Raw genomic sequence first — 22,565 nt, 5'->3', positions numbered from 1 at the left:
CTGAATATGTTCCCAAACCAATGATGTTATAATGAGTTGTGTGGGTGCGTATTCAGACCATGGTGAGGAGAACTACACGAAAACATTCCCAGCTTTAGGGAGTGCCAGTATTATCTAACACCATACAGCATGTAGTAATGAAAAATCGAAAAGCTGCCTAACAACTACATTTGATATGTATATACCAGGAATCCACGTGTAAATGAAATCTTGCGGAAACACATCACGAAGCTCGAGTTCTTTGTCATCAGAAAGGAAACTATTAAGTGCGTGGTTCTCGGAAAACGTAGGCAGGTTAATTATTACTGATGCTTGTGACGTGGAAGAAAACCTTCATAACGCTACAATGCACCAAACACTGACACTTTTTCACTCAGGGAGATTAGGGCAAAGCGACCTCAACCGTCCTTGTTGATTTAGCTATCTTGTAGTCGCCGACATAATTATCGAAAGGCAAACACCATGGAAGGCAGGTAGAAATCGTTCGACAATTTACAGAAACCAGATTGAAAAATAGTATTCATAATAGGAGGAAAATCCTTGAACTGAAAAGACTCAACTGTGCTCAGAGAATTCAGATGACTTAGGTCAGTTGGCCATTTTGGACACTTGCCACGTCATGAGAATGTCGCCTTTGACAACACAAGAGGACTAGTCCCTGAACACTCTTTTGCTGATAGTTATATCTCACGGATATGTTTTCCGGACATGCGAAGATCTTTGTTTTCGTCATCTTTTTCATTCTATAACAAGTATTAGCAAGTGTAATTTTGTCAAATGTGTCCATCATGTTGAATTTTGTCCTTGATTTCTCAAGCAAGAGGAGTGATGAGGTATCAAAGTGTTTTAAGGATTAGCTTGCTACGCGAGAGAAATTGGTTTGATTTCCAGCATGGATAGAATGTATGAAGCCTATCTTTGGTGTCTCTCGCAGAGATTTGCTGTAAAATTCCTCCCCAAACCACCCAAACCATACTCTCTCACTTTTACGTCAACTATACTGGTAACCAGGGCTCTAAATAAATGCAGATTTAATTTTACTGTTTCTATAAGACTAAAGAAAACGATTTCTCCCCCACGAGAACTATGACTTCTGTCTGCCGTAGGGCAAATCATTTGCCCTCATCAATCGGAATATGGTCATGACACGTGCTATAACAGCTGTGAGAGATTATAGGAGCTATAAAAGAGCTCTAAGCTTTGATTCTGTTAACATGTTTGCGGAGTCTGCCATCCCCCAAACACTGGCAACAATGCTAATCATAGTGACCAAGGTAAACATAACATGAAACACATGATCGACGTGCTTAGGTGGTCGATTGATATACACAGCCGGATGTGTGATGCGAATGAAATACTTGAGAACGAAAATATTTTTTCGAATACCCCGAGGAGCATATTAATATTCTCTGCATGGTGAGCAATGATTTTGGAAAAAATATCGTAGACATGGGTGATAAGAACTGTTTTAAGCATACATGAAATAACGGGATTGCTATGTGAATTGGTTGACATATGCCATCGTATCCAAACTGCTAAGATCGCTGCTCACGACGTCAATCACTGGATTGTCTGGTCCAAACGCAATGATGTTCAGACCGCCGTCAAAAAGCTGGATTATTGCTGAGTGCAGCGCCGTTAAACAACAGACACAATTATTTTTCAACGACAATGTGGATGGTTGCTGGAAATATCAATCACTGGATTGTCTAATTCAAACAGGCGACTGTCATTTAGCAGGAACAAGAAGACAAACATTATATGCCGAATAACGTCTTTAAGTGGCACTTAGTGGCCAAACTTCACTCATGTATTTGTCTGCCTTTCCTGCAGCATTGTACACCACTTGCTTGATAACGGCGTTAGCATTTAGATCGAAACGTCGCTTACATTAATGATATAGTTATATATCCATGTAATTTTTCCGCTGTGTATATGTCAACTGATTAAACGCCTTCAAGCAAGGATATCTACAAAACAGTACTGTCTACAACACATGGACCTGTTGACATCAGCGCGCCAGTTCATAGCCTGAGGTTGGTCTTCTAATGTGCTCGATCATCAAACTATATCCACACTCCATAAGCCAAACCAAACATTCAGTCGCATTATACAAGCACTGGTTACTGGAAGTCTAGTCTTCTGAGGATGAACATCAGCAGCAACTCTGGACTGTATATATAACCAGTTCCCCAACGGGGATACACACGTCTTTGCTGAGTTACAGTTAATCATAGGCGGTCTGTAACATAACACAGCTTGGTGATGTTGTGAGAAGGCTAAAAATAACACAGAACGATAACGCAGTGGGTGAGTGAGTGTGTTCATGTTTTGACGTTGCTTTAGTAATTTTACAGCAATATCTCCACTGGGGCACCAGAAATGGGCTTCCCAGATTGTATTCACGTGGAGAATTGTTACTTGGGCCTTGGCATGGGGTTGGGGGTTTTGGTAGCCTAGTGTTTAAGCGTTCGCTCGCCACGCAAAAGACCCATGTTCGATTCCCCACATGTGCAAAATGTGTGAAGCCCATTTCTTCTGGGGTCCCCAGGCCGTGATATTGCTGGAATATTACTAAAAGCGGCGTAACACTATCACTCACTCCTTGGTGTGACGAGCGAATGCCTCAAACACTGGGTTAGTCCACCTCTCCGAAAGAAAAAAGAAGCTGTATTTCAGAGGAAACCCGTGAAGATCCGGATTAGAATTCGTCTTCAGCAACCAAAGTGAATGCCTGTCGTAACGCAATCACGACATTGTCTGGTTCAGACTCGACCGTTCACTGACTGACAAACAGTTGGAATATTGTGGAGTGCAACCCCCTTTCAGTCGAAAACCTTGCAATAATTCTACATCAATGCTAACAGAAATTCAAAGAAATATTGTAGGTGTAATGTTAATCGCTGGCGCAAGGATTCTGGGAAAGTGACAGTCTTCTTGGCAGCATCGGCTATGTTCCCAAAGCCTTCAAGGATAACAGAAGTCGTAGACACACTAATGAGAATGTCAGATAAAGGCGAACTGTGCAGCTGGCAATGTCTAAGGAGAGACACTTGTCTTACCATGAACGTCTGGATATTGATTAGCGTGTGGAGTTCGTGTTGATTTTTTAACATTGGTTATTCTTGGAAAGAACCTTTAGTCCGGTGAGATTAGAAGAAAACTGTAGGGCATTGTTTGGCATCACGTTTTGGGTCCAGTGCCATTTAGGTTTACAGTTGCAACGTAAAGAACATAATACCGTACTTCGTTGATACTTACTCAACTTCTGAATATCTTCATCACGCTTTGGATATTTATCTACGATCACCGCCATGATATTGCTGGAATATTGCTAAAAGCGGAGTAAAACCACAATCACTCACAATCTTTGATCACGATCATTGGTCTGTGACCGCAGTACCCGTGCTCGTTGGCGTCAGCGTCATAACGTCGACGGATATACGGTGACATTTATACGAAATGGATCACGAGAATCAGGGATGACACCAGGTGTTCGCGAAAGGGTAGACCAGTAGGATCCGTGTAAGATTAGTGTTGCTTGTTTGTTGCCTGACGCCGCACAATAGTACATGCCATTATCTATATGGTACATGTCATTATCTATATGGTACATGTCATTATCTATATGGTACATGCCATTATCTATATGGTACATGCCATTATCTATATGGTACATGTCATTATCTATATGGTACATGCCATTATCTATATGGTACATGCCATTATCTATATGGTAAATTGTTTAACGCCGCACACTCAGCAATATTCGAGCTTTTTGGCGGCGCTCTGTAAATAATCGAGACTGGACTAGATAATCCAGTGATCAACAGCATCAGCATCGATCTACGGAAATTGGATAAGATGACTTATATCAACGAAGTCAGCGAGCCTGACCACATGATGCTTTTAGTCGCCTCTTACGTCAAGCATGGATTGCTGAAGACCAATTCTAACCTTGATCTTCAGGGGTACTTCAAGCTTGTGTGTTTTGGGTTGATAAATACCCTTAACTAAAATGTACACATAGACCCGTTAAAGAGACTTGATCTACTCGGCTCCCTTTTGATTGAGGATAATGACTATGACGATGTTTGTCACAATGCCTTAACATTAACATTTCAGAAATCAGAAAAAAGGAACAGGCGACAATCAATAAAATGACAAATATTAAAGAAACATTTTATGCGCCTAGCAAATATGAGTTACACTACAGATACTTCCGTTAACGTTAACTGAGTGAGTGAGTTCAGTTTTACGCCGCTTTTAGCAATATTCCAGCAATGTCATGGCGGGGGACACCAGAAATCGTTAACGTTGTCTACCTGGGTATCATGAAACATGACTAAAAGTACATTTATTTCCTTGGGAAGGTCTTGGTTACGTTTACGTGAGCGTTGATACGGGACAACGGGATCGGATACTTTTTTATTATATTTGTTTGGCATAAATCCAGGAAGTAAAACTACATAAATTACAGAGTTAGTGTCTGAAGAAGTATACAAAGAACATGCTAATTCCACTCCCTGTATATGTAGTACATAGGATAGATTGCTACGATGCGCACGTTATGATTGAAAGCAAGAATTAAGGGATTGTCTGAAAGATTGATCACCCAGAGCTATTCAGCTTTTACTCCAAGGAACGGCCGTGCAAAGATCCAGCTTTTGTATCATATGCATATTACATTCATCATCGCTCGTGTTCATTTCATGTGTAGTTTATAGAAGGATTAGTGTATTGCCAAAGAGGCGGACTGCCCCAGCCAGCCTAGGTTATTAGTTGGTGTAGAATTCTATACATTGAAATGACAGAATAAGCTGGCGTTGATGAATACGTGGTTATATGGTGTTGCAGCTGTATCAAAGGATATTGTTGTTGGTCGAGTTTGGACCAGACACATTAGAGTTTGACATAATGAGGGTTGATACATGCCGCCAGAACATGATGACATCGGGACATTTACACATTGTGACAGACAAACACGCGATATTGGAAATCTGATCTTACAATAATGCGAGTCTGACTAGTCTGGCCTTCTTAATTCACAAGGAAACCGTCGATCATAGACGCCGCATTTCACTGTACAGAGTTGGTTCCCTTGGGCATGCCAGAATCCTATGATTGCGGGTTCGATTTATGGTTCGCCCATATTGTATTTCAAGATTTGTCTGACAATACCCTCCTTTAGGGTTTTACCAAAGTGGTGAAAGTCTGGCACCTGCATGGTTTCGAGCGAACATTGATCTGTCACGCTGTGAAAATCGGCGTTTAAACGAAAGTCAATCACTCACGGACTCACGTTGTAATAATTAGTATTTGAATGTGCTGTCCTGTCTATACTCAGTATGTAGCATGTTCCTGATCCTCATATTAGCATCACCCATATGCTCATGGAATAACATGTGATTGAAACAAATTCACATTAAAAACATTTTGAATTCCAAATTGGCAGGTTACCCAAAATATATCACATAAATAGGATCACTGATATTTACTTTCACACCTGTCTGCCAGTCTACATTACTATTTTTAATGATAATCACGCTACTATTAGCTGACTTCCAGATGTAACACTATGTATAGTGACATGGCCTCTCTCCTTCACGAAGAAGATATCACAGCTTATGATTCCAGAACCTGCCCTAATGTGACACCAACGAACACAAAAAACACGACTGTGGAAGGCATTAGTTAACGACAATAGCTAAAACTTTCACCAAAACGTTGAACTCAAATTCTTTCGGGTTTCACTGAAATAAATCTCTATGAAAATACTTCTTAAACCCTGCCAAAGCGCCTCCGTTTCTCTTCAACACATTTGCACAGGCTCACAGAGCTGTGGACACAACGTATGTGATATATATATCCCTCCGTACACAAGACATGAAGGTAAAGAGCAGAATACATGTAGAAAGGAAATTAAACACCACCAGTGTTGATCTTCGCCCTGATACACAGAAGCATTCAAAGCAACGGATACTGAAACCACTTAGGGGTCGTTAAACCTCTTAGTTCCCGTGTTACTTTTGTTACATTTTGATGAGACATAACACGGAGTGGAGACGTGTCTTTATGTCCTCGTTGTCAGGAATCAATCTAGTTAAATAGTGCATTGAAAAGTGGTCTCAGTAGCACCTCACTCTCATCTCAATACGTGAACCTGCAAACGTACATGCTAACTGTCAGCTTGCGTTACATAATGGATGTGTACATATGAATTGAAGAGCTTGAAAGTCAGCAAACTGCTAATGACTACGTTAGCATCTAAAATGACTTGAAATACAGGTATTGCAGTGTCAGACTGGTGTAATGGACTTCCGTTGTCAATTCACATTCATAAATACACGTTAAAATTGAAATATAGAATTAGGTCGTAGTTTAACGTTTCCGTGTTTCCCCAGAGGTATCTTTAATTTGGGGTTGTAAATCTCAATCTGGATTTGAAAGTATTGGCTGAATATGTTCCCAAACCAATGATGTTATAATGAGTTGTGTGGGTGCGTATTTAGATCGTGGTGAGGAGATCTACACGGAAACATTCCCAGCTTTAGGGAGTGCCAGTATTATCCAACACCATACAGTGTGTAGTAATGAAAAATTGAAAAGCTGCCTAACAAATACATTTGATATGTATATACCAGGAATCCATGTGTAATGAAATCTTGCGGAAACATCACGAAGCTCGAGTTCTTTGTCATCAGAAAGGAAATTATTAAGCGCGTGGTTCTCGGAGAACGTAGGAAGGTTAATATTTAATGATGCTTGTGACGTGTAAGAAAACCTTCATAACGCTACAATGCACCAAACACTGACACTTTTTCACTCAGGGAGATTAGGGCAAAGCGACGTCAACAATCCTTGTTGATTTAGCTATCTTGTATTCGCCGACATAATTATCGAAAGGCAAAAACCATGGAAGGCAGGTAGAAATCGTTCGGCAATTTACAGAAACCAGATTGAAAAATAGTATTCATAATAGGAGGAAAATCCTTGAACTGAAAAGACTCAACTGTGCTCAGAGAATCCAGATGACTTAGGTCAGTTGGCAACTTTGGACACTTGCCATATCATGAGAATGTTGCCTTTTGACAACACAAGAAGATTAGTCCCTGTACACCCTTTTGCTGATAGTTATATGTCACGGACATGCCTTTCCGGACATGCGAAGATCTTTGTGTTTGTCATCTTTTTCATTCTATAACAATTAGCAAGTGTAATTTTGTGAAATGTGTCTATCATGTTGATTTTTGTCCTTGATTTCTCAAGCAAGAGGAGTGATGAGGTATCAAACTGTTTTATAAGGATTAGCTTGCTATGCCAAAGAAATTGGTTTGATTTCCAGCATGGATACAATGTATGAAGCCTATCTTTGGTGTCTCTCGCAGAGATTTGCTGTAAAATTCCTCCCAAACCACCCAAACCATACTCTCTCACATTTACGTCAACAATACTGGTAACAAGGGCTCTAAATAAATGCAGATTTAATTTTACTGTTTCTATAAGACTAAAGAAAACGATTTCTCCCCCACGAGAACTATGACTTCTGTCTGCCGTAATTAGGGCAAAACATTTGCCCTCATCAATCGGAATATGGTCATGACGCGTGCTATAACAGCTGTGAGAGATTATGGGAGCTATAAAAGAGCTCTAAACTTTGATTCTGTTAACATGTTTGCGGAGTCTGCCATCCCCAAAACACTGGCAACAATGCTAATCATAGTGACCAAGGTAAACATAACATGAAACACCTGATCGACGTGCTTAGGTGGTCGATTGATATACACAGCCGGATGTGTGGTACGAATGAAGTACTGGAGAATGAAAATATTTGTTCGAATACCCCGAGGAGCATATTAATATTCTCTGCATGGTGAGCAATGATTTTGGAAAAACTATCGTAGACATGGGTGATAAGAACTGTTTTAAACATACATGAAATAACGGGATGGCTAGTATGTGAATTGGTTGACATATGCCACCGTATCCAAACTGGTAAGATCGATGCTCACGACGTCAATCACTGGATTGTCTGGTCCAAACGCGATGATGTTCAGACCGCCGTCATAAGCTGCATTATTGCTGAGTACAGCGCCGTTAAACAACAAACAGACACAATTATCTTTCACCGACCATGTGGATGGTTGCTGGAAATATCAATCACTGGAATGTCTAATCCAAACAGGCTACTGTCGTTTAGCAGGAACAACAAGACAAATACTATATGCCGAATAACGTCTTTAAGTGGTACTTAGTGGCCAAACTTCACTCATGTATTTGTCTGCCTTTCCTGCAGCATTGTACACCACTTGCTTGATAACGGCGTTAGCATTTAGATCGAAACGTCGCTTACATTAATGATACAGTTATATATCCATGTAACTTTCCCGCTGTGTATATGTCAACTGATTAAACGCCTTCAAGCAAGGATATCTACAAAACAGTACTGTCTACAACACATGGACCTGTTGACATCAGCGCGCCAGTTCATAGCCTGAGGTTGGTCTTCTAATGTGCTCGATCATCAAACTATATCCACACTCCATAAGCCAAACCAAACATTCAGTCGCATTATACAAGCACTGGTTACTGGAAGCCTAGTCTTCTGTGGATGAACATCAGCAGCAAGTCTGGAATGTATATATAACCAGTTCCCCAACGGGGATACACACGTCTTTGCTGAGTTACAGTTAATCATAGGCGGTCTGTAACATAGCACAGCATGGTGATGTAGTGAGAAGGGTAAAAATAACACAGAACGATAAAGCAGTGGGTGAGTGAGTGTGTTCATGTTTGTACGTTGCTTTAGTAATTTTACAGCAATATCTCCACTGGGGCACCAGAAATGGGCTTCACAGATTGTATCCACGTGGAGAATTGTACCTTGGGCCTTGACATGGGGTTGGGGTTGGGGGTTTTGGTAGCCTAGTGTTTAAGCGTTCGCTCGCCACGCCAAAGACCCATGTTGGATTCCCCACATGGGCAAAATGTGTAAAGGATATTTCTTCTGGGCTCCCCAGGCCGTGATATTGCTGGAATATTGCTAACAGCGGCGTAAAACTATCACTCACTCCTTGGCGTGACGAGCGAATGCCTCAAACACTGGGTTAGTCCACCTCTCCGAAAGAAAAAAAGAAGTTGTATTTCAGAGGAAACCCGTGAAGATCCGGATTAGAATTCGTCTTCAGCAACCAAAGTGAATGCCTGTCATAACGGGATCACGACATTGTCTGGTTCAGACTCGACCGTTCACTGACTGACAAACAGTGGGAATATTGTGGAGTGCAGCGTTAAACAGCAACCCCTTTCAGTCGAAAACCTAGCAATAATTCTACACCAATGCTAACAGAAATTCAAAGAAATATTGTATGTGCAATGTTAATCGCTGGCACAAGGATTCTGGGAAAGTGACAGTCTTCTTGGCAGCATCGGCCATGTTCCCAAAGCCTTCAAGGATAACAGAAGTCGTAGACACACTAATGAGAATGTCAGATAAAGGCGAACAGTGCAGCTGGTAATGTCTAAGGAGAGACACTTGTCTTACCATGAACGTCTGGATATTGATTAGCGTGTAGAGTTCGTGTTGATTTTTTAACATTGGTTATTCTTGGAAAGAACCTTTAGTCTGATGAGATTAGAAGAAAACTGTAGGGCATTGTTTGGCATCACGTTTTGGGTCCAGTGCCATTTAGGTTTACAGTTGCAACGTAAAGAACATAATACTGTACTTCGTTGATACTGACTCAACTTGTAAATATCTTCATCACGCTTTGGATTTTTATCTACGATCACCGCCATGATATTGCTGGAATATTGCTAAAGCGGAGTAAAACCACAATAACTCACAATCTGTTATCACGATCATTGGTCTGTGACCACAGTACCCGTGCTCGTTGGCGTCAACGTCATAACGTCGACGGATATACGGTGCCACTTATACGAAATGGATCACGAGAATGAGGGATGACACCAGGTGTTCGCGAAAGGGTAGACCAGTAGGATCCGTGTTGCTTGTTTGTTGCCCGAAGCCGCACAATATGACATGCCATTATCTATATAGTGCATGCCATTATCTATATGGTACATGCCATTATCTATATGGTACATGCCATTATCTTTATAGTACATGACATTATCTATATGGTACATGTCATTATCTATATAGTACATGCCATTATCTATATGGTACATGTCATTATCTATATGGTACATGCCATTATCTATATGGTACATGCCATTATCTATATGGTACATGCCATTATCTATATGGTACATGCCATTATCTATATAGGTACATGCCATTATCTATATGGTACATGTCATTATCTATATAGTACATGCCATTATCTATATGGTACATGTCATTATCTATATGGTACATGCCTTTATCTATATGGTACATACGGGTACATGCCATTATCTATATGGTACATGTCATTATCTATATGGTACATGCCATTATCTATATGGTATATGCCATTATCTATATGGTACATGCCATTATCTATGTGGTACATGCCATTATCTATATAGTACATGCCATTATCTATATGGTAATTTGTTTAACGCCGCACTCAGCAATATTCGAGTTTTTTGGCGGCGCTCTGTAAATAATCGTGACTGGACTAGATAATCCAGTGATCAACAGTATCAGCATCGATCTACGGAAATGGGATAAGATGACATATATCTATCAAGTCAGCGAGCCTGACCACATGATGCTTTTAGTCGCCTCTTACGTCAAGCATGGGTTGCTGAAGACCAATTCTAACCTTGATCTTCAGGGTACATCAAGCTTGTGTGTTTTGGGTTGATAAATACCCTTAACTAAAATGGCCCTTTAAAGAGAATTGATCTACTCTGCATCCTTTTGATTGAGGATAATGACGATGACGATGTTTGCCACAATGCCTTAACATTAACATTTCAGAAATCAGAAAAAATGAACAGACGACAATCAATAAAATGACAAATAATAAAGAAACATTTTATGCGTCTAGCAAATATGAGTAACACTACAGATGCTTCCGTTAACGTTGAATGAGTGAGTGAGTTCAGTTTTACGCCAGTTTTCAATAATCCAGTAATATCACGGCGGGGGACACCAGAAATCGTTAACTTTGTCTACCTGAGTATAATGAAACATGACTAAAAGTACATCTGCTTCCTTGAGAAGGTCTTGGGTACGTTTACGTGAGCGTTGATACGAGACAACGGGATCGGCTACTTTTTATTATATTTGTTTGGCATAAATCCAGGAAGTAAAACTACATAAATTACAGAGTTAGTGTCTGAAGCATTATACAAAGAACATGCTAATTCCACTCCCTGTATATGTAGTACATAGGATAGATTGCTACAATGCGCACGTTATGATTTAAAGCAAGAATTAAGGGATTGTCTGAAAGACTGATCACCCAGAGCTATTCAGCTTTTACTCCAAGGAACGGCCGTGCAAAGATCCAACTTTTGTATCCTATGCATATTACATTCATCATCGCTCGTGTTCATTTCATGTGTAGTTTATAAAAGGATTAGTGTATTGCCAAAGAGGCGGACTGCCCCAGCCAGCCTAGGTTATTAGTTGGTGTAGAATTCTATACATTGAAATGACAGAATAAGCTGGCGTTAATGAATACGTGGTTGTATGGTGTTGCAGCTGTATCAAAGGATATTGTTGTTGGTCGTGTTTGGACCAGACACATTAGAGTTTGACATAATGAGGGTTGATACATGCCGCCAGAACATGATGACATCGGGACATTTACACATTGTGACCCACAAACACGTGATATTGGAAATCTGATCTTACAATAATGTGAGTCTGACTAGTCTCGCCTTCTTAATTCACAAGGAAACCGTGGATCAGAGACGCTGCATTTCACTGTACAGAGTTGGTTCCCTTGGGCATGCCAGAATCCTATGATTGCGGGTTCGATTTATGGTTCGCCCATATTGTATTTCAAGATTTGTCTGATCATACCTCTCCTCGAGGGTTTTACCAAACTGGTGAAAGTCTGGCACCTGCATGGTTTCGAGCGAACATTGATCTGCCACGCTGTGAAAATCGGCGTTTAAACGAAAGTCAATCACTCACGGACTCACGTGTAATAAGTATTATTTGAATGTGCTGTCCTGTCTATACTCAGCCTGTAGCATGTTCCTGATCCTCATATTAGCATCACCCATACGCCATGAAAGTCCCATTGGGTGTACAGCGAAATGGGTGTTGTGATAGCCTAGTAGTTGAAGCGCCGATGATCCGGGTTCGATTCTCCACATGGGTACAATGTGTGAAGCTCATTTCTGCTGTCTTCCACTGTGATATTGCTAAAATATTGTTAAAAGTGGCGTAAAACTAAAATCACTCACTTAAAGAAAGAGTGAAGAGTGACTTCCCGTCACTGTAAGAAACGGCTTACTGGTGGTCTGAAACCGAATTCGCCTGAATGATTTGTCAGTGAATTATTTAAGCAAGAGATAAACTTGAGTCCTGAGTCACTATTGGCTTTCCTGCAGTATTGATCTAACGCGTCGGGATGTTATTGAAATGTAGATAAAGGACTCATGACATATCAGTTGTGGCATGTAACAACTTTTATAGCCGCATCTCAGTTCCATTGCGGCGCCTATCCCAATTTATAATATCGTAACAACTGAGTAGGATATGTCGATGTGCGAACCCTTAACCACGAGGCTACTCCATCGCCCCCTGGGAAATGAATGTGTACGGGGAGTGAAAATTGACGAACTCGGATCTTGAGTGTGACGAGCGCACGCTTTAACCACGAGGCTACTCCACCGACCCCTGTAAGAAGAGTGTGTACGGAGAGTGAAAATTGACGAACTTGGATCTTGACGAGCGAACGCTTTAACCACGAGGCTACTCAACCGCCCCTGTTAGAAGAGTGTGTACGGAGAGTGAAAATTGACGAAGTCGGATCTTGAGTGTTGACGAGCGAACGCTTAACAACGAGGCTACTCAATCGCCCCTGTTAGAAGAGTGTGTACGGAGAGTGAAAATTGACGAAGTCGGACCTTGAGCTTAACGAGCGAACGCTTTAACCGCTAGGCTACTCCACCACAACCTGACAGCTGAATGTGTACGAAGAGTGAAAATTGACGAAGTTCGTAGTCATTTAGTGAAACTAACGAACACGGTATGGTGCTGCAAAAATATAAGCATTACCAAAGCAGATCCTAACACGACTAAGGGACGCTACTGTGCATAACGTACGATACTTGTTGTCTAGTCAACAACAAGTTCAGTGCCTCATGTCATGACTTAAGTATAAAACTCCGAAACCAATTCCATTGGGCAAAATAATGTTGAAAATTATTCGAATGGATCACTTACAATAAACGGGGACTGTAGGTGTTCCTGAAAAGGACACAAATACCCTACAGGAACAACTTGCATAGACAGGTGTTCGTTTGTTGCCTCATGCCGCACATCAGTATTCCTGCCACACTGGCGCTGCAATAAAGACCGAGTATTGACCGGTACATCACTTTATGTATGTTTATAATGCGCTTATAACACTTTAAAGGTAGCTTCGTGGTATCGCCTTACCAAGGCACTATTTTCCGTGCGAATCATCAGTAAAAGTAGCAAATGTTTTCCCATGTTATTCCAGATTCCATATGTAATAAGTTGGCGGGCCAAACCGACTTCTGGGCAATCCCAGAAATTACTAGCAGCATACTGAAGCGGTTTGCTGCTTAATTCACCATGATTAAAATCAAGGTTTACTGGTTCGGGTAATCCCCGATGTAAATTGGTTTCATATTAAAAAGGGCAAATTCTCCAAAGATCTCAGGAAACATTTTTGTGGGATTATTTTGACTTTGTGAATCGATGCGGACACTGTGACGGCTGCGGAGGCTTTCTCGGCTACCTCTGGATCGGTCATACTTAGATCACCAACACACGACGAAAATTGATCCAACGACAGAAGAAAGTGCTTGCGCCAGCAGAACTAGCGAGTACAAAGAGGGACTACTGGAATTTCCTCCATTTCAAACACCAGTGCGAGAATACTGTACAGGTTGTGAAAAACACTGATGAAGAGGACACAGAACAACGTTCCCTCATAATCAGCAGCATGAACAGGCTTCGATCACCGGTGAAATCGGAGCCCCGTAATTAGCGCTGCGCTTTAGGAAACCACGCTTACCTTTGCCGCCGAAGGCGGAGCCAACGCACGCGCAGAGGGTGTAAGATTGACAGGTGGGCTAGGCGGACAGCTGTTCAGCATTGAGAGTTTGCAGTGTGCGGAAGGATAAGTAATCAGAGATACGGGTTACTTTGTGGAGGATATTCTTTCAGCGTTATTCAGCCCAGGGCTTGATCCGGTTCATGAGAAACTCCACGTACTTCAAACCTTGTCCTGACACGCAAAGCAGAGCTCGTGGAGCTATTATTTTCACTCCGCTTCTCACCGTGTTTGTCAGATTATAAAATAAGATACAGTTCTCCAAAGACCCATTTTATTCCAGTTTCAAAATTGTAAACGTAAAGCTTCATTTGTGAAAAGATCAAAGGCTTCTGTCAGACCTCCTCACAATGAGGATACGTGTAGGGTCCACTGACTGGATATTCTTGGATCTGCTTTTTGTGATTGTGGTCTGCAGCATTGACGTTGTTGGCTCCGTGGACAAAAACAAAAAGAGGTGAGTGGGAATATTTGTGATGACAACCATATTGCAGGGTTAAGGAACGGACACGTGCCGGGAACCTATCAACGTGTGCCTATAGAGCCTCTCTGGAAAGTTCCTTATTTAGCTTCGTATTTATAGTTATTACTTATAACAGCTATTTATATCAATGTTTAATATATTTGCGAATTATTTTTCATACGATCCAGAGAAAATTAATATTGTGAAGATATTTCTAAAATTTCATCTTTCTGTGATCTCATTTGTAATGGGTCTTACATGTATCAGTGTTAGTGCGAGTGAGTTTAGTTTTACGCCGCATTTAGCAATATTCCAGCAATATCGCGGCGGGGGACACCAGAAATGGGCTTTACACATGGTACACATGTGGGGAATCGAACCCGGGTCTTCAGCGTGATGAGCGAATTCTTTAACCACTAGGCTAACCCACCTCCCCTATATCAGTGTTTACGTTACCTGCGATTACCCTTGTGATTATATTACCATATCGTACGGGAGATTAAAGGCGTCTGTACTGCAGTACGTCGAAGATTACGGTGACCTTCTAATTTGTATGTTCTAATGGTGAAGACAACGATACCACGCCTACTTTAACCTCGACACGTGATTCATCTCATAACAGATTTTCAATGCATATTCATCATGTATTTTTTAAAAGTATTATCCCATAACTAAGGTGGCTTGTGCTAATTAAGCTGTAAAGTTACCGTGTAATACAGTGGCATACAGTCGAATATACGTACATTGTTGCTACATTTTCATAGTTTTTTCAGCAATACATTTCATTTTGCTAATATGAAAAAAGGAAGTATACGTCTTCCATCCAAAATGAAAAAAAATGGACACCGAGTCGAATGAAAGCGAATACTAACATAATAACATATCGATTGTAAAAAATGTGTCTGCATGCAAGTGCAAGTAAAACGATCTGACCAGACACTAGAAACGATAAATGGGCTTCATCAAACTCACGGGGAAATCGAACTGTTACATAGGCTCAGTGACTGAACAATTAAACCACAAGCGACCTTTACAGCATATGCTTTAATATACCAACATCATTCAGACTTTTATAACTCTTGTCAGGGCTTCCGATACATTACAGGTAAACATTTGATCATGCGTTTATGAAAATCTCCTCTCAAAGCACTTTGAGAAACATAATCATATTTTCCTTTTTTATTTATTTACAAAAAATCTTCAGTAACATGAACATCGTGTGAACTTACATCAATATTATGCCACGTTTTGTGTTCAGTAAGGTTCAGTGAGTGTAGCAGAGTAAACCGGATATACGCGCTAAAATGCTGTTTCTGTCATAACAACGTGCAGGTTATTGATTAAATTGTCCTTGTGTTTATCACTTAAGTGGATTCCCCACACACTTCCTCCATGCTCAGTAAGTTAATTTAATGGCCATCCCCATAATCACGTTCTGCTAATTTTGATAACTCCTCATTATATGGGAAGTGTTTCCTTTGAAGATGAATCTAGTCACGAAAGCGGATATGTTCCCCGTGTAAAAATATGGCTTGGGCAAGCAGGGTGCCTGATTTTCAGGCTATTATTATCTCTCCAATCACCGACTGTGTTTATGACAGTGTTGCTCAACATAAACCTGACCACGCTCTGGCATGCCCGAGCCATCTTCTGAATGACCCTAACAATCCCCAGTCTTTGCAGATGTCGCTCCATGGTATAAATGTTTAAGTAATGCTTAAGAAAACATAGCTTTCTAACCCGTGTGCCTATGGAAGGGATGGGAAAGGTAAAACCATCTTCCCAAGATTAAGACCTAATGAGAACATTACTCACTGTAAGCCTTGGGCAAAGGTCTGGGCCAAACAGAAGCCATTCCCCATCATATCGGTTTGAGATAACGTCACGAGTAAATTGCCGGGGCCTATCTGAGGCAATCGGTGCAGTATAAGACACATATACAGTTATCTGTCAGTCTCATTGTCACACTTAAGTGCCAATTGATACTAACATCGTCCGTGGTCTTCTCCTTTGCATTTAGCAACCAAGCTACTTCATCTTGTCATCAGCTATACCATTACCATAAATAGTTCTCATCATTCTGGCCATCAACAAGATGGTTGGTGGTTTGGATTCTAGATTCTCTCATTGTATATATGATGTATTACTCGCGATTGCATCGAATCTATGAATGTCTATGAGTACGTTGGTTGTACGTGTATAAATGTTTCTACTCATCGCGTTGTTTTAATAGATAATGAATAAGACGGCGATTGAATCAAATTTTGAATTGGATTACCCCCTGTCGAGCCCTGGTCTTGGGGTGCCGTGCGATGGTCTAACCTCTAGACTGCCATTTGAAGATAGAAGAACACATGTAACTAAATATGACCCTGAAAAAAACGTAAAACACCGACATCATTCATGCAAAGAGACTGTTGCATAAATTAACTCACAACACATGTATCACAACAATATTGCTCTGAATGACAGGACATGTTCCTATTTGAATCTTATTTACAACTAATGCATGTGTTGGATATTTCTGTATGCCACTGGTAAAACATTATTCATATTCACCGACCTCGCTTGACAGGAGGAAAACATTGAAATGAAGTTTATTATTCTGGATTGTGTTTTTTCGTCAATACGAGTTCATTTAGTATGCGTATCAAACAGATCCTTCACTACCTCAGGGAATATATTCTGTAGATGGTTTGAATGGTATGAGAACCCAGACGAAGTTGTATATTGTTGTGAGGTGCATGCAGACTCTTGCAAAGCACCAAGGCTTATAAAAAACATTGAGTTATTTGTCTTCCAATCGTGGCCCAGCTGTCTGTAGAATGTCCTCTGTGGTTTACTTGTCCATCTTCTACTTAGAATGAATACGTACGAGATGCAAAACACACGTCCCTGTGGTCTCGTTATGTATTTCTGACTATATCAAAAGATGACATGATGTAGAAGCAGGTGCTTGCTGTTAAGTATGGAGAAATGCAAATTGCATAAATATCGACTTTTGCGATCTGCCCTTTGAAACGATTCTGCATTTTCTTGTCCTCAAACAACTCTAACAGAAAGTGACATGAGTATGTAGTTCATAAATTTAGCGACGGTTGAGGGTGTACACATAACCGAGTGTTTCGGTCTTGATCCTGAGACGAAACTACGGGAAAATAACAAAGGAATCAATTCGCTAAGGGAAAATTGCCATTTCATGAGACCTCACAGACTTCAGTGCATTCACGCTCGTATAACCATCACATACGACGGAAGGGTATGGGAGCAAAATTCATGGAACTCCACACTTGCGAACCCTCAGATATTTTTATGATGCCGTTGGCGGATCACAACGTGGCCTTGTCGTTGTGACTGAAGATCAAAGTCAAGTCGTCCAAGAACCTCATAAAAATTAATAGAAGAACCGAAGCAAAACAGACAATTTCGAATAAAGGCAGCTTGTTTTAAAGCAGCAGTTATTGTATGCATAATACATCATACATATACATGTAAACAGAATCTAGTCACAGCAAGGCCGTTTGAGTTGCATGTTCAAAATTTCAAATCAGAATTTGTAATTGATTTCTTAACAGGTAGGTTGGTTGGTTTGTTGTTTAACACCGCATTCAGCAATATGGCGACGGTCTGTAAATAATCGAATTTGGACAAGATAATCCAGTGATCAACAGCATGAGCATCGAACTACGCGACTGTGATACGATGACATGTGTCAACCAAGTCAGCGAGCCTGACCACCCGATCTCGTTAGTCGCCTCTCACGACAAACATGGGTTGCCAAGACCAATTCTAACCCGGATCTTTCATAACAGGAAACGTGGGTGCGTAGTGAAGTATTAATGGGATTTACACAAGAGGATGGTACAGCAATATGTAGACAGGTTCCGTTATGATATTTACGGTGCACAAGCACGTTCGCGAGCCTCCGAGTCAGCGTGCGACTGCACGCAATGCTCAAGTACTCGACAGCTAATAGCTATAACATTTTGCGTCGGGAACGTTTTGCAGTAACACTATGAATAGGAGAGCTCCTATGAGAGGGCACAATGGCAATCTTTGATATCATTTACAAATATTTGTAAATGCTAAACATGCTTACTTCATCAATATACGTTATGCAAATAATTAAATGAAGACTTTATGATGTTAAACGTTTAAGCAATATGTAAAAGGCATTATTGTAAGGCTTATGGATATACTATTACGGTTTTTTTTGGCTCACTTTAAGGAAATGATCCACTCAAGTTTGACATATGTGTATATTACAAGTGTATGATATATTTTATAACCAAACGGAATATGTATGTCAACTATATTACACGCTTCCCTGCTGTAAGAGTTGTCAGTTCATGGCATAAGAAGATGACGATAGACATGACTAACACATTTCATCCTGAATTGCTTCTGTGTAAAAAATGTAAGGTAAGTGGGTGCATTCTTTAAAATCATGTTAAGAGTAGATCTATATGTGTCTGTATTTTAACATTATTTGTTACGTTGTTGCTTATAGTCTGCATGTATGGTCAATATGTGATCCTGATTTAGGTCTAATTTAATTAGTGTACAATTAATCATTCGAATGTATCTATTCTTTTCTTATAACAAAGACATGTTAGAATTCCGGACTGGAGGGATATCAAGTGCACAGGGTTCATTTTTCATATTGTTGACGTGTAGTCAATGTACAGTTGTCTCAGAATCGGACAGAGGTTCCACAGACGGTGCCACGTGGTTGCTCTGTTCCAGCTGTTGTCAGAACCATGTGCTTCTGACTAATTGGTGTTCCTGAAAGGCGGTTGAGAACGGAGCTAATCATGTCCAAATCGATTAAGCCTCCCATCCATGCTTCAAAAACATTTTTCAACGCTGAGATATTTTTGCATAAGTGCATGTCCGCGACCCAGTATTATTATGTTCTTACGCGTGCTCTCATTGCAATGCATATTCGATATGGATTTCAATGGTGAATCTGTCGATCATACGTAATTTATATTCTATTGATCATCATTATTACATCATTGTCTTGTGCACTTAGATCGGGTTCGTTTAGACCACTGCGTTGTCACCTGAGCATATATTGAGGTGTGTGTGTCACTGTAGCAATCCAGAGTCACAGAGCCGTGACTATGTTGATTCATCTTTTCCTTGTTGAGAAAATGAGTTCCCGTCATTAATTCCACTGGTTACAAATGGTTTGAATAACTATTCGAAGTTACAGTTTGTACATGTTGATTGTATAATAGCGCTCTTTGTTACCAGTAGTGAATACAACTTTGGGTAGCTGTTGTATTGTGTGATTGGTGGTAGTTATTTATTGGTGATCAAGACTCAACATGTAATGTTATTACACAAAACAAGATGGTACATGCCGCAGTCGATACACTCAAACAATAATGCATTATTAACAGTATTATGCTCCGTATGGCGGATATCGACACATGCATTTGAAATGGAATGCAGTCACTTCAGAACTACTTCGTTAGTTCGAAGAACTGGGACAATTGCATCTCGAAGTTTCCATAGTGCTAATTAAGGTGTCCTTTCTTGACCACAGGACCTGAGAGGATTGCCGTCAATATGAACGTAGATCATCTAGAATGTTTTTTCCACACTGATTGCGGTATTTTCGCCGAGAAGAGTTTGTTTAAATTAATTTAATATTGTTAGAGTTGTGTTTGTGTTTTACACAATTCACGGATGCAGGAAATATATCAAGGGCATGGTTCCTTGTCAGAAATATAAATCATCCCAAATGGTACCTGTCTTGCCCAAAGAGTTAAGTCAAACCGAAAAAATAAACAATCTTCTGTAGGATATATATCTAGTGTATCAATCCTCATCCAAAATATTGATTATCAAGTAGTTACGTCAAGACTTCATCACAGAAAACTACCCCTCATACGAATGTACTATGTTCTATGTGGGAGTTTGGTTTTCCCGTCTTCTTTGCTAATTAGGCGGAGCAACAAACCGTAGTTATCGGCCTCATTGAGCTTCTGCATGTGTCAAAATATCTCAATAGGAAAGATCCATTACATGGTGCTAACCTACACCCTCCATTTAACATCTAGGATTAACTTCACTATCCAAGCATCAGAGTCCCACGCTCACAGTCATCCCTGACAACCCTAATTTATCAATTTACCTAATCATTTCATCGTTCCATATTGCTATCCTCTTCCTTACAGACTCAAGTCTTGTGCTTCTTTTCCATCAACATAAGCTCCTCCAAGAGGAATTAGAGGTATTCATTACAACACTTTAGTCTTTACCCTTGTTCCTTTTTGTTCTTAAGTACATATACGTATTCTTAAGTAACACTATTTGTTTGTCTCTACGCGTATTTGCACTATATTACCTCCACCTATCTCACATAGGTCGCCCACACAAAAGATGATTAATCTTTATGGATGTATGAACACGCTCTTGCACTCCATACGTTTACGTTTATCATGTAGGTTCGACCGTGATCTAGGTACTGATATGGCTATGCATCATAGTAAAGTATCACCTGTTATGTGAGCACCCACCTTTAACTCCTCTGGTCCTTACTACAATGGGCAATAGTGCTCTATGTGTTGTACCATTGTAAGGTGTAAGGTTGCAAGATAAAGGTTTCTTTGATTTCAGCTATGTCATCACGCATCTGTTCCTCCAAATCCTGGCCTCTCTTCAGTAGGTTCATCTTCATCATTAGCCATATCTTCCCGAGGCAACAAGTCTTCCATCTCACTAATCTGTTGTAAGTGCCGGGGGAGTGGGAGGGATGAGGTAAGGTGGTTGGGGTGAAAGGTTACCAGGAAGCGTATGGTGCACACGTTTCCACGCACCATGCACTCAAGGCCAGGTCTTGTATAGTGTTCTCAGTCTGTACTGGCAGGGAAATAACAATAGAACAACATGTGGCAATAAGTGGCCGCTTTCAGTAGAAGGAGAATTTCCCTTTTATGATCACTGTCATATTGAAGACAATATACCTTTTGGTCAAGTGTAACATATGTCTTATTTGGGATTACCCTTTCTCAGTAAAGTATGGATTGAAGACGTTGTAAATATCTCTAATTATTGGATAAGGTTACAACTGGAACGTATATTGCCAGTTACGTTTTTTTCGATGAAGTGGATAAACGGGGAGAGACAAATTTAAGAATTACAATTAAGCATCCAGTTGATTGGGCATAGGGTTTATAAAAATGTGGAGTTTATTCAAATATGATACTATTAGGTATTTAGTCATGTAGGGTTTAAATGATATTTGCTAATGAAAGCTTAGGCGAAATTCAATTGACAAAGTGTCCATGCTTCTCCACGAATTGCCTCATTGTATATATTTCCTTGAAATATTACACAACTGAACATGAAACGTCATCGTCGGAAAATGACCAGTCTCGATTTTACGCGAAAAAGGCGTAAGTACAATGAGTGGATCATCGAAAATTAGTGACTATACCACCATCTTCGTGTAAAGAATAAGCATGTCCGTCTGTACCGGTTGCAGCTGACAGTGACACAATTAGCCAAAAAAGAGTTGGTTTTTTAGGATTCTAGGAGGGGATTCTATGATGTGAATGTTCTGGGGGCCCTCCAGACCGTGAAGGTAATTCGATAAGTTAAAAATGTCCATTGTCACTAGTCGGAAAACCGTCACAAAAAATGACGCAGAAAAATGAAGATTGCGTCTGTCGGGAATAAGCTGTTTTGTATTTTGTGGCTTGTTCCTACTTTTCATGAATTACTCATCCAGGAAAGTTTCTTTTCTTGGAGTAACAGTCACCCGCCATTATTCACTAAGGAACAGCATTAAACTGTACTAACCTTATCTGATAGCATCGTTAGTGGATTCATCCGTAGCATTCATCGTTATATACTTTCTCACCGGTGTACTT

General features: G+C 40.4%; 1 protein-coding gene across 2 annotated transcripts in view; it reads left to right on the top strand.

The window, feature by feature from the left end:
* The first annotated feature begins 13,488 nt into the window (after positions 1-13,488).
* The window catches only part of LOC124283783 (glycine receptor subunit alpha-1-like), a 71,826-nt gene continuing 62,749 nt past the window's right edge, over positions 13,489-22,565 (top strand). The window contains exon 1 of one of the 2 annotated variants that reach the window (XM_046719804.1): positions 13,489-14,673. In XM_046719804.1, the coding sequence (XP_046575760.1) occupies positions 14,567-14,673 (107 nt within the window). In that variant the 5' untranslated portion in view covers positions 13,489-14,566. The remainder of the gene's footprint in view (positions 14,674-22,565) is intronic. The other variant, XM_046719806.1, reaches the window with a different exon arrangement.

Source organism: Haliotis rubra, unplaced genomic scaffold, assembly GCF_003918875.1.
Source record: "Haliotis rubra isolate DU_JTF1 unplaced genomic scaffold, ASM391887v1 Scf321, whole genome shotgun sequence".
NCBI classification, from domain to species: Eukaryota; Metazoa; Mollusca; class Gastropoda; order Lepetellida; family Haliotidae; genus Haliotis; species Haliotis rubra.
This window is presented reverse-complemented; position numbering and strand designations above follow the sequence as displayed.